The sequence below is a fragment of the Volvox carteri genome (assembly GCF_000143455.1).
Source record: "Volvox carteri f. nagariensis unplaced genomic scaffold VOLCAscaffold_20, whole genome shotgun sequence".
Classification (NCBI taxonomy): Eukaryota; Viridiplantae; Chlorophyta; class Chlorophyceae; order Chlamydomonadales; family Volvocaceae; genus Volvox; species Volvox carteri.
In genome coordinates this window covers 393,194-405,378 of record NW_003307563.1, presented here as the reverse complement: position 1 = coordinate 405,378, position 12,185 = coordinate 393,194, and the positions used below count along the sequence as shown (strand labels likewise).

At 55.3% G+C, this 12,185-nt stretch overlaps 3 protein-coding genes across 3 annotated transcripts in view; 1 reads left to right on the top strand and 2 right to left on the bottom strand.

Moving 5' to 3' along the window:
- The window catches only part of VOLCADRAFT_60759 (uncharacterized protein), a gene marked incomplete at both ends in the record, with an annotated part of 7,828 nt that extends 3,407 nt beyond the window's left edge, over window positions 1-4,421 (bottom strand). The window contains 7 exons of the mRNA XM_002950674.1: window positions 404-570; window positions 907-1,002; window positions 1,286-1,438; window positions 2,023-2,173; window positions 2,614-2,825; window positions 3,581-3,690; window positions 4,259-4,421. Coding sequence (XP_002950720.1) covers window positions 404-570; window positions 907-1,002; window positions 1,286-1,438; window positions 2,023-2,173; window positions 2,614-2,825; window positions 3,581-3,690; window positions 4,259-4,421 — 1,052 coding nt within the window. The remainder of the gene's footprint in view (window positions 1-403; window positions 571-906; window positions 1,003-1,285; window positions 1,439-2,022; window positions 2,174-2,613; window positions 2,826-3,580; window positions 3,691-4,258) is intronic.
- A 684-nt stretch (window positions 4,422-5,105) lies between these two features.
- Window positions 5,106-6,341, top strand: VOLCADRAFT_91192 (uncharacterized protein; the record flags this gene model as incomplete). Its single annotated transcript, XM_002950782.1, has 1 exon — window positions 5,106-6,341. The coding sequence occupies one exon, from the start codon at window positions 5,106-5,108 to the stop codon at window positions 6,339-6,341; it is 1,236 nt and encodes a 411-aa protein (XP_002950828.1).
- A 1,370-nt stretch (window positions 6,342-7,711) lies between these two features.
- VOLCADRAFT_91191 (uncharacterized protein) overlaps window positions 7,712-12,185 on the bottom strand; it is a gene marked incomplete at both ends in the record, with an annotated part of 13,390 nt that continues 8,916 nt past the window's right edge. Inside the window, 6 exons of the mRNA XM_002950673.1 lie at window positions 7,712-7,920; window positions 8,542-8,629; window positions 8,790-8,861; window positions 9,196-9,375; window positions 9,528-9,635; window positions 11,737-12,185. The exon at window positions 11,737-12,185 is cut by the window's right edge and continues 320 nt beyond it. Of these exons, the coding sequence (XP_002950719.1) occupies window positions 7,712-7,920; window positions 8,542-8,629; window positions 8,790-8,861; window positions 9,196-9,375; window positions 9,528-9,635; window positions 11,737-12,185 (1,106 nt within the window). The remainder of the gene's footprint in view (window positions 7,921-8,541; window positions 8,630-8,789; window positions 8,862-9,195; window positions 9,376-9,527; window positions 9,636-11,736) is intronic.

Sequence of the window (12,185 nt, the reverse complement as noted above, 5' to 3'; positions counted from 1 at the left end):
ACATGAAAAAGAGGCAGGCGTTGGGTTTATGTGTTATATGCGAAATGCAGTGGCGAAATGCAGTAGCGAAAAATGGTATATGTTTGCAGCGGCCGTTCGTCACCTGCCGATCGGTTTCCTCACAAAGCTCACCCCTTGCGGTCCCTCACGTCCCCCTTCCCCCCTCCCCCCCATACACACATACACACATACACACACGCGGCGGAGGAGGAGAGTGCTTCGGCGGTTGCTCATTCCCGTTGGGGTACGGTACGGTTAGGTGGGCCCCCCGGATCGATATGTAACAGATATACATACAGACGCACACCTCCCACCTGTACGCCTCGCTGCGTTGTTCATTTGAACTCATGCAAACATACATACATACATACATACATACATACATACATACATACATACATACATACATACCTCCAGCGCCGCCCCCCTGGCCCCCATCTCCACCGCCTCCACGTCGTCCTCCCCCAGCGGCAGTGTCAGGGCCGCCAGCGCCCCCGAGTAGTTGGCCACACAGCGGGAGAGCACCTCCCGGTTGAAGGCGGCGAGGAGGGAGGTGGCGGTGGGGATTTCCTGGGGCGTGTGCGTGTGTGTTTGGACGGGCGGGGAGGGGGGTGCGTGGTGGTGTGTCTCGGGGGTTCGGGAGGGGAGGGAAAGGAAGAGGAGGAACGTGCGCATGTACATATGTATGTATACATAAAACACACACACACACTATGTATATATATACATATATATACCTATATATTTTTTTTTATTTATTTATTCATTTTTATGTGTGTGTGTGTGTGTGTGTTTTATGGACTGAGCAGCGCGGGAAGAAAGATAAGAAGGCGCACGCGCAACCCATGGCATCCTGTCTGCCAACCGTACGACACACCGCCGTACACAGCCGTACTCCTGTCGTACCTGCTGATTCAGCGCCTCCACCATTCTGCTGACCAGAGATGCCAGCTGTGGGCCGTTGAGGGGCATTCCGCGAAGAGCTCGCGGCCGGGCTAGGGACTGCTTTCACGTCTCGCGGGGGGGGGGGGGGAAAGGGGCCCCTCCGGGGGGGTTTTGGGGGGAGGGGGGTGGGGGGGGAATGGGAATTATGGTTGGGGTTCGTATGGGATATTAGTGATTTTGGAGTGGCCAAAAAGACAATAAAACGAAAAGGAAAATATAGGACAAAAGAATGGAAAAATCCAAGCCACGTCTATTTTGCGGCTTCCTTCCCCTCCCCTCTCCTCCGGGACTCAGGACTTACCCCCCTCCCCCTCCCCCTCCCCTTCCCCCTTCCACACACCTGGACGAGCTGCTTCAGCTCCTCCCGTTGCCGTACGTACGTCGGATCCAGTTCCTCGTCCGGAATCTCGCACAAACGGGCCCTATCTATGTGGGGCTGTCGCAATGAGAAGCCCGTACTGTTGCGAGCCAGAGCTGATAGCGAGGAACGGACCTTTGGGACCGTATGTATGTATGTCATGTTGTATGTTTGTATGTATGTATGTTTATGTATGCGTGTGTAAGGAGGGGAAGAGGAGGGGAAACGGAGGACAGACACAACAAGTTAGCATGGCCGCGTATACGTGTGTCTCCGTACATGTATGTATGTATGTATGTATGTATGTATGTATGTATGCATGTATGTATGTATGTATGTATGTATGTATGTATGTATGTATGTATGTATGTATGTATGTATGTATGTATGTATGTATGTATGTATGTATGTATGTATAGGTGTGTATAGGTGTGCATTTACGTTTCCTTTATGTACGCTGAAGGTCATGCAGTATATCGTCCACGTCCCCTCATACCAACATCCCCCCGCCGTGTGTGTGGCAGACAACCCCAGCTTATCATCAACGATATCAGATCCGGACCCCCCCCCATGTTGTGGATGAACGGAACGGACAAGACAAGGTTAGACAAGATCACACAGACAGAATGAATATGCACATCAACATGTGGGCCCAGTACACCTCCTCATCTCCCCGGCCCCACCCCCACCCCCACCCCCACCCCACCCACACAGAGCACCTGATTGAGTGCCTCCAGCCCCGCGTCGTGCTGCGGGTTTGGTACGGGTGCCAGTACGGCTTTGACCAACTGATCCGCAGTTTGACCGGTCAGGAAATCCCGCTGTATGAGCCACAACATGGATCCCGGTTCCACACCGCCGTCGCTACCGCTACTGCTACTGCTGTTGGTCTGTGGATGGGCGAGGAGGAGGAGGGGTCGGGAGGGGGGCATTATAATCATATGCTGCAAGGAAATCAGAAATCAACTGCCGGAAGGCGTCTTTCGAAAGCCTGAAAACGAAAATCGGGAGGAGAGAGAGGGACGGGGACAGGGAAGGGGAGGGAAGGGGAGGGAGGTGGGAGAGGGAGGAGAGGGACAGGGAAGGGTGGGAGGGGGAAAGAAGAAGGGGGAGGGGGGAAGTCTGGTAAAAGAAGGGGGTTGTTTTGATGAGGATGAAGAAACTTCTGGGGGCGGTACTTCGGGCTTGGTGGGCTGGACCTGGGCTGGGCATACACACTCTCTCTCCCTTCCTCTCTCTCTTTTTCTCTCTCTTCATCTCTCGCACACATACACACACACATACACACACACTCTCTCTCCCCCACACACACCTGTTGCTGCTGCTCCGGGTCGCTCTTGTCGTAGAACCCCCTCGCCAGCTCAACAGCAAACGAAAGCTTCGCCACGTCGGATTCGCGAATAGTCTCCGGCAGGTTGTAAATTAGCAGGGATGCCATCATCGCCGATAGCGCAAAGATCCGATCGTCATACGAATTGGCCTTTCCCGTACTCTCAAAACCCTCCGTATCCACGTAAAGCAGCTGCAGTAGCAGCAGCAGCAACAGCAGTCGCAACAGCAGCAGCAGTAGCAACAGCAGTAGCAACAGCAGTAGCAGTAGCAGCAGCAGTAGCAACAGCAGCAGCAACAGCAGTAGCAACAGCAGTAGCAGTAGCAGTAGCAACAGCAGTAGCAGCAGCAGTAGCAACAGCAGTAGCAGCAGCAGTAGCAGCAGCAACAGCAGTAGCAGCAGCAGTAGCAACAGCAACAGCAGTAGCAACAGCAGTAGCAGCAGCAGTAGCAACAGCAGTAGCAGCAGCAACAGCAGTAGCAGCAGCAGTAGCAACAGCAGTGGCAAAAGCAATGGAGTGTTATCCAGCACTCTACACATGGCCACGAACAACAGCACCAGCACGAGTTTACAAGAGGCCGTGTAGGAAGGCGTCCACGTACGGCAGGGCTAGTACGGCACGTAAGTCTTTTGAGGCTATGGCTGCCGTACATGGCTGCATAAATTTGCGGATACCCGTGTGTGTTTTGGAGTGTGCGAGCACAGTGTGGTAGCAACTAAAATCCCCCCCCAAAAAAAGAAACAACAGAAATAACAGAAACAACCGTACAACTTCAGTACTTCCAGATAACGGTAACTCCCCCCCCACACACACAAACACATACACAGATTCTCACCATACTGTCATCGCCTCCATCACCGCCATCGCCCCTCCCTTGCTCCTGCTCCTGATGATTCCCCGGCTGCGTAGACCCCGCACCTCCCACTCCTCCACCCTCCTTTCCAACCCCATCCCCGGGCCCCCCTCCTGCTCCTCCACCACGCGATACGGGTTTGCCCCACAGCCAAATTCCCTTAGTTTCCGTTGACCGCGTATGGCCGACTCCGAAACCCTGGTCTGAAGGGGGCCACCGGGGGGGGGGGGAATGCGCGGGGATGTGGTGTTTCGCGGGAGGTCTTGGGGTTGTGAAGAAGACGCGGAGGGGAGGAGGGACACAGCGATGACTTTGTATTAGGGGAGGGGGAGAGGGTGGAATAGGCCATATGCCTGCAAACGTAGTTATGGCCCTTCCCCCAACGCCTCTCTCCCCCCCCTTAATACCGCGACTATATTCCACCCTTGCCGGCCCTGCCGTGCCCTTGTCACCTCCAAATCCGGATCCATTCCGAAAAGCTAAGTTTAACTTCCCACGGAATCACCAAATTTAACCCCCTCATTTCAATTTCACTCCTTCCCCCCTTCCATCCATCCACCCATCCATCCTTCCATCCCTCCCTCCCTCCCTCCCCCCCTCCCTCCATCCACCCATCCATCCATCCATCCCCCTTGTTCAGCGTGTTTGCTGTCCAGTGCTGGGGCGCCCTCCCCCTTCCTTATCCCGATCCTGATCCCCTCGTTTGGTAAACCAGTGCAGCTCCCGGGATCCGGTCCCGTGGTCCGAACAGCAGTACGATGTCGTACTCACTGCACGGCACTCCCAGCAGCTGGTTGAGCGTGAAGGACTTTCCGGATCTGTACGGCCCAATGACCACAACGGGGCTGACTGGACCAGAGATGCTGTTCAGGAGGTCCAACCCCTCATGCTGTACGGCAAGCTGAGAACGTGATTCCAGGGGAAGAACCAGAGGCACGCTGTGTATGCGTCGGGGGTTGGATGGATGGAAAAGGGATCGGGAAGGGTTTGGAGTTTGGGTGTGAGACTGGCAGGCCTTGGCAGCGGCAGTGGTTTCGGGGCAGCCCGCGAACGTGACGCAGCAAACGGTTCGCGGGGGGGCCTGACTCACGGTTGGGATTGAAAGGCGATCGTTTGAGTACAAGCTAGGAAAGATATCAGAACACCTGCCCAAGCGATAGGCGACCGACGTTGGCCGCCCGGGCTGACGACCATGCGGGAAGCGGCCAGCGAGGCAACTCGCTGTGCTCAGATCCAAGCTACAGGTGAGTTATGGTTTGGTAAGTCGCTGCAATCGATGTTCGGCATCTTGCGGCTTAAGAAAGCTGTTTACAGTTAGGTGCGGGTCGTAGAGCTATATGCTACAAGTGGATAGGTTCAAGATGCACGGCATGTCTACATAACTATATGATGCTAGTAAAGTAAGAACTGAATCAGGCCTGCCGGTTGGTTGGAAACGGCAACAAGAATACGGCTGTTGCTTCGGCACATCGGTCGCGCGAGCGTGCGTTTCCGCACATTCCATTAGAATTGTTTAGAAATTACACATGATACTCATGCATATCCTAACGGACTAAGCAAGCCTTAACACTGTAACCTTAAGCACATTGTCCTAAGATACAGCCGGAGCGCAAAGCAGATGGGGCGAGCGGGACAGCTTGCTGTTTTAGGTCTTTTGGGTTTTGGATTGCCAGCATGGGCTTTTACCCAAATAGTGGATCCGCGAACACAGCAGTTGATCATCGCCTGTGCTCTCGTCAGCTTGGCTGGCTTTCTGGGGACAGTCTACCTTGTTCCAAAGGTGGCATCTAAGACGCAAGCACGGGGCATTTGTGGCAAAGACTTGAATAAGAGGGGCACTCCCGAAGGTGAAAAGCCGATTCCGGAAGCTGCAGGCTTGGCGCCAGGCTGTGTCTTCCTGCTCTGCGTAATCTGCTTCGAGTTGCTGCATTACTACGATATCGGCAGTCTGGCGCACTATGTGCGAAGTGGGTTCAAGGGCAGCCCAAAGACAGAGCCCATTTCGGACGCGTGGCTGGTGGACTACAACGCTGCGCTCGCAACTATCGGCTTTATGCTCTTCCTGGGATTTACTGACGACGTGCTGGACATACGATGGCGGGTAAAGCTCATCCTGCCACTCTTCGCTTCTCTCCCCTTGCTCGCCGCCTACTCGGGGGGAACGGGCATCGCCGTCCCCAAGCCCCTTCTGGGCCTTGGCTTGGGCCTACCCGCCTATCTGGAGCTCGGTTTGCTTTACAAGCTCTTCATGGTCCTGTTGACCATCTTTTGCACGAACTCCATAAACATCCTGGCCGGAGTCAACGGCCTTGAGGCCGGCCAAACCTTCATCGTCGCGTGCGCCGTGCTGCTGCACAACTTTCTTGCCGTCGCGGGATGGGCCGGCGCCAGCCCCGCAGTCCGTGACGGGCACCTCTTCTCCTCTTACCTCATGATGCCTCTGGCTGCAACTACCTTCGGCCTGCTGGTCTTCAACTGGTACCCCAGTCGTGTCTTTGTTGGCGACACCTTCACCTACTTCGCTGGCATGACCATCGCCGTGGCCGGCATCCTGGGTCACTTTAGCGAAACACTGCTGCTCTTCCTGCTGCCCCAGGTTTTCAACTTCCTGTACTCGCTACCGCAGCTGTTCAAGATCGTGCCGTGTCCACGACACCGCCTGCCGGTGTTTGACCCGGCCACAGGACTGTTGCGCCCCAAGGACGCGCCCGACTGGAACTTAGTGAACCTGACGCTGCAGCTGTTCGGGCGTTGTGGCGAAAACGCATTGTGCGTGCGGGTGTTGATGTTCCAGGTGGCTAGCTGCGGGCTGGCGTTCGGTGTGCGGTACTTGCTGCAGGGGTACTATAAATAAGCACATCGAAAAGGCTGAGTTTGCCAGCCCGTCTTGGAATGCCGGCGACCCGTCGCTTTTGTGCGGTTACAACCGACTCTCGGCACGTCAAGACAAGCGGTCATGTACTGAGCTGGGAGCCATAAAGCCAAACCAAGAATTGCTTCCAAGCATTGCCATCCAGAGCCCTGCTTGCACTTGCTTGTGTACATGCGTTGGGAAAGCTCAGGCAGGGAGGAGCGTGTTTATATTAATTAGGATTTTGCTGTGCTCAAATGTGATATGTTTATAAGTTGATGTTATTGATTTAGGGAACTGTGTACTGGGAGAGGAGGCGCAGCGGAGCTGCAACTGCCACACCAGGCTGGATGCCGCGCTCAGGGCAAGTCACAGCTGGCTGTGCCACAGTGGCTATTAAGGGTGGCCAAACTAGGGTTTGGTGCGGACGATCAAATGTTGGTCCCCCTGCTGTTTGCCAGATGTTGCTGAATTGCGGATAATTGAGTGGGTTTGGGATTTAATGCTGCCGGTCACTTGGGTTAGGTAAGGCCGTTTCAGATTCCAGGGTTTTGTCATGCCGAAAACCTCCTCCATGAGCATTATGGGGTTCGTTGTGGTTGCAACAGTGAGGTTTGTGTTGCCGGTTGGAATCCGGGGGCTTGGAGAGGGGATATGCTGCCAGGTCAGGCTTGCTCAGGCGTGCTGAGTCGTGCATTTAAAAAATAACGAAAACAGAGTTCCAATTTTCAACACACGGCTCAGGTTCCGCTTGCCTGGGATCGCCCTAGGCAGGCACAGCATGTTCCGCAGTCCATTCGAGCTTCGTTATACCCAAAAGTGTGCACACGTCCAAATGCGTAACTTTAATGATCAGTCGCTCGTTTTGCCTCGCTCGTCCGCGCGCTAAGCCCCTTCCTTTCGCACACAAAGCCACCACACCTCATCCCAGTCATCCCTTTCTCAAAAACAAATTCACGTCAAATGAAGCCCTCGGGGCTTTTCTACACTCAGCAATTTTCTGGCCCCTCAGCAACACGTCCCTCATCCAAAGCTCGCAGCAGAACTCCTCCACACTTAGCCCGCCTGTGCATAAACAGCCGTCGACAAGCTGAATACAGCTTTCGCAGGTCTTCACTTCGCCCCACTTCGCCCCACAGCGCACCGCGTTGAATGTATCCATCACTCCACAATGAGCCCCAGCCATCAGGATCATGGCAAGCAAGGTCAGGCCGTTAACGGGCCCCCACTCCATGGGGCCCCAGTACACAGTTACGTGCCTTCTGCCGCAGCAGCGCGCGCAAGTAGCTCTCCACCGCAATTACAGCGGCAGCACCACCCAGAACCACCGCTCGCCGTTCTCCATGCAGCTGTCCTGTTGTCAAACATGCAGCTTACAGCTCTACGTTGCCATCCGCGTCTCCCTTCAGCGTGAGCTCCTCCACGTAGCCAGAGGCGGCGGCTGCCGCCTCCTCGGCAGTCGCTTCGCGCTCCACGTCATCCGCAGCCGCTGCTTGGCTGGCCGATTCAGTATCGCCTGACGGCGCAGGCGCCGCTATAGGGCATGGGGAAATGATGCTCCGGCACAGCACGGCTTCGACGCCTGTGGACATGCATGGGGCCATATGTCCGATACATTGGAAAGCCGCGCCGTTGTGTCCACAACATGGCTGCTTCGTGGTGGCCTCGCGGCCATGTGCCTTAGGTCATGTACAATCAATGGGGGTCTTCTTGCAGGATCTCACGATCACGATGTCGAAAACTTCCATCCACCCTCTTCATGCCAAAACAACTTTTGTCTCGTGTTCTCGTCCCTCCAACGGCAGCGTTTGGCCAAGAGCGGGTGGGGTACCAGCGCGAAAATCTTTCTTTCTCTCTCTTGCACACACACATACACATGCACATGCACACACACACACAACGATGAATGCTAGCCGCAATCCTAATCCCCACCCCTAGTACCCAGCACACCAGCCAGGTTTCGCCCGTTCAGCCAACATGTCAGCGCCGTCTCCGGTGCCGTCAATAAGACAAAACACAGCTTGCCTCAACGTCTCAGGCTATATCCCAAGCCAGTCCAGGCGAGTTGGCCCTGACCCATATCACCACATGCACTACTTGCCGCCGCCAACTCGCCCCCGTTTCGGGTCCATCCTAAACCACCCTACGGATCCAATTTTGAATCCCGGTCTGAATCCAATCTAGTGGAATCCTTCCGACTCACCCTGAGAGTCAAAGCCTCCTTTCATGACCCCAGCATAGATCTCCTCCTCGTACTCCTCCAGCAAAGTCCCGCAGTAAGCTTCAAGTCGCTGCACACAGAAACGGCGGGAATGCACCACAGCAACAAGGGGCGGGGGTCCGTGGTTCGGCCTCGATACGGGCTATCACGCTTTTTCACTATTTGCAAGATCTTGTATCTGCCACTGCCATGCGCTGCAAAAGTTGCGCGGCTGCCTTTTGCACGCGCACTACAAAAGGCGGCGACAGGCAACCCGGCTGCCTTGTGCCGTGAGGAACAATTTTCCCATTTTGCACTTTGCCCTCCGACAGGGCGGAGGGGCGGAGGGACGTAGGCAGGGGGACCTGTCTGCAGGCCAAAGCGCTGGCCCAAAGCCCTGCAACGGGAGGGACGCCCCCAGCGCACGTGCGCTTATAGGGACCTTGCAGCAAAGGTCCCTAAGTGAAACTCGTAGGCTGGTGCATAGCACTGGCTGTTGAATTTGACGGCTGACAACTGGCAACGTTCCCCAAGGGCCAACCCGATAGACTGCGTGGCTGCCGCACTGCGGGAGTAACCCAGAAGGAGACTAGGAGTTGTGAAAAGGCTATGCAGGTTGATCCGCGATGCTGGTCTGGGGAGGTTACCGATTCTCACCTTGCTCTTCTCATCCTCCTCCTCCCGCTGGGGTCGGGTGACAGCGCCTGTGTTCCCGGCCCCCTCGCCCTTCACTTTGAGCCAAAACTTGGTTTTCTTTCCTATCGGATGAACAAGGGAATAGTCCCGCATGCTGCTGCATAAGCCGTCCAACAACTCCACCGCGCGCAGCTCGCTCGACTGCAAGCAGATTTGGGAAGATCGTGGTGAGTTGGGTCAACCTGCGCTACGCATACATTCCTGTCTGCATGTTACAATTTGTGCATAAAATTCGTTGTGCTTAAGCAAACGCCAGGGTGAACTACAAGCTACACCGGAGATCGTCCTCTTACCCTGTACGCAATCACTTTCCCGTAGCGCTGTCCATCTTTATCCAAGCGATGCCTTAGGTCAAGGTGATTCCTAACCGGTTCTTTGTCGATTCGTCGCTGGAGCTCTGCCTGTGACCAGCAAATTAAGGATGACAGGTTTGTTCGCTAATTGCACAGCAAATAGTATACAAATTCAACCATGGCACGCACCGCCACAGACTTGCAGGCAGTGCAAGGGGCCTCAATTCTCTTAAGCAGGGCTGCATCGTTACCTAGAAGGAAGTAACTTGCAGCTAAAACGACACAAAATATTAGTTGCATCATTTTCCTACGAATGCAATTTGAAGGCAAGAGAGCTCATACAGATGGGGTACACGCTGTCTGTTCTGACTGAGACACTGCACGACAAAGCTTCTAGATCATTTCCCTTCCTAAGCCATGCCTGTTTCAGCCACTTTGATTTTTCTGCAGTTAACCATTACGATGCTTGTATGGCCCAAAATTTTTTTCTCCACGTTTATTCTGTTGTCTTCGACACTCACAATACAAATCGGGCGTCTGAGCTTCTCAAGCTTTTTTCTCTGTAAGCAACATCCCTGGTAACAAATTATGTATTGCACGCTGCCCTATGTAGATGCGTGCCGATGTAGATGCAGCATGCATGCCAATTTCCTGTACGGCGCTTTAATCGACCTCGGTAACTCAGCCTTCCCCCTAAGTCCTCACTCCTCGGTATCAGATGCCGGCAAAGGGCCTATACTAGGCCACGATAAAAGCTCTATTTTCTTTCAGTAAAGAAGCCCCAGGCAGCCGATTTCCGCCTCAGAATAGCCTAAGGAGGACCCTTACTATTGGGACAGTTGATGCTCGTTCCGTTGCTGCGTTGTGGGCCGAGTTCTAGCTAAGGCTGGTCTGGTGGTTACTACTCTGTATGTAGGCGTTTCAGAGTGAGTTTCCTGGGTAATCAAAGCGCGAATAGGAATGAATTGCATGCACCGAAAACTACTGAATCCTATTCGGCGTAATTTTCAGGAAAGCTTTTTCGATGTACCCCAGAACCAAGCCTAAAATTACAAAAGTATGGGATAGAAGATATACAAGCAAGTGTCTAACGCTTCCGCCATACATTTCCGCCTGCTGCTCGCGGCGGCAAAGTCACTGCCTGATGGCCTGGATGGATGCATGCATGGGTTCCTACCCTCTACCCACTACTCTACTTCGTTCATCAACCACATCCATTCTCACCAATTTCCATTCTCGGAGTCCAAGTCCATTCCCAGCCCAGAATTGGCCAGAGTAAAAACTCTGGCATGTTTGATTTTATGTCCAAAATCATCAACGTTAGTACGGCAGCCATGCTGCTACGTACGGCCAGTGTACGGCATCATGGTGTCGTACATGTGCAGTCAGGACAAATTACATCATTATTACCTGCCGTTGGTGAGCTCTTGAACAACTTCAAGTCATGTGTACGGCTGTCGATAGCTCCCGACTAAATCACCACCACCACCACCACCACTATCATCGCTGCTGCAACCCTAACAACACCCTGCAACCCTAACACCACCACCGCAATACGCACCGCCACGCCGACAAATGATACCCCTCTTTTCCTGTTGTGAGATAACGACCACTAACTACCATTACCTACCACTCCAGCAGAGACCCAGCAGAGACCCCGTGTTCCCCCCTTTCCCCCATCCATCCACCAACCCACTCCGTCCCAGCCTGCTGTCGTGAGGCGCGGCTGCTACTGCCGCCGCTGCTGCCGCTGCCGCTGTCCCGGGTTGGTTTCAGAGCGGCGCCTGGCGGTGGTGGGCACCAGTTCCACCTCCTCTTGCACTGCTGGCCGCATCCCCGGACGACCGGACGTGACCCCTTGCTGTTGCTGTTGCTGCTGCTGCCGCTGGTGTTGGTGTTGGTGTTGCTGTTGCTGCCACTGCTGCTGGTGTTGTTGTTGCTGCCGCTGGTGTTGTTGCTGCTGCCGCTGCTGAGGCTGCACCGCGCCCTGCCGTCGCCGCTGCCCCCCGGCTCTACGCGCCGCGGCAGCGGCGACGGCGGCGGCCTTCCTCGCCCTGGCGGCCTCCTGCAACTTCGCCGCCACTGCGACGTTCCGCCGCCGCCGTACACCCGCCCGCAAACACGCCAGCCGGGATCCCATACCCCGCCACATGCGCCTCGAACGAACGGTTGCCTGACGCCGCAAAACCGCCTCCTCCAAGGCACCCACCACCTCCTCGCTCGGGCCGTACGACTTGATCCACGTGATGGAATGTACGAGCGCCGACAGGCCGCGGAGCCGCATCCTACGCAGCAGCCCCACCGCGCGCTGCGCCGCCGCTTCCACCCAGTGCTTCCCCGGGTCGAGACGTAACTGACCCAGCGCCCACAAAGTCATGCTCAATTCCGCGGCGTTCATGTCGTACAGGTTCCGTTCCAGCGCCAGGACCAACTCACGGACGCCAGCGGCGCCGCCAAAGAGCTGATATTGCACCACCGCAGCGCCGCCGCCGCCGCCGCTGCGCTTCACCGCCACCTTCGCAAGGCTCCACAGCAAATTCGCCAGGCTCTGAGACCCAAAACTACAAAAGCCCAACTCTCGCCCGCGCCGCGCCAGATCCCCCCAAAACCGCGACCCATGGGTCGGCACACAGTCCGGCGGCAGCGTCGCTAGCGCCC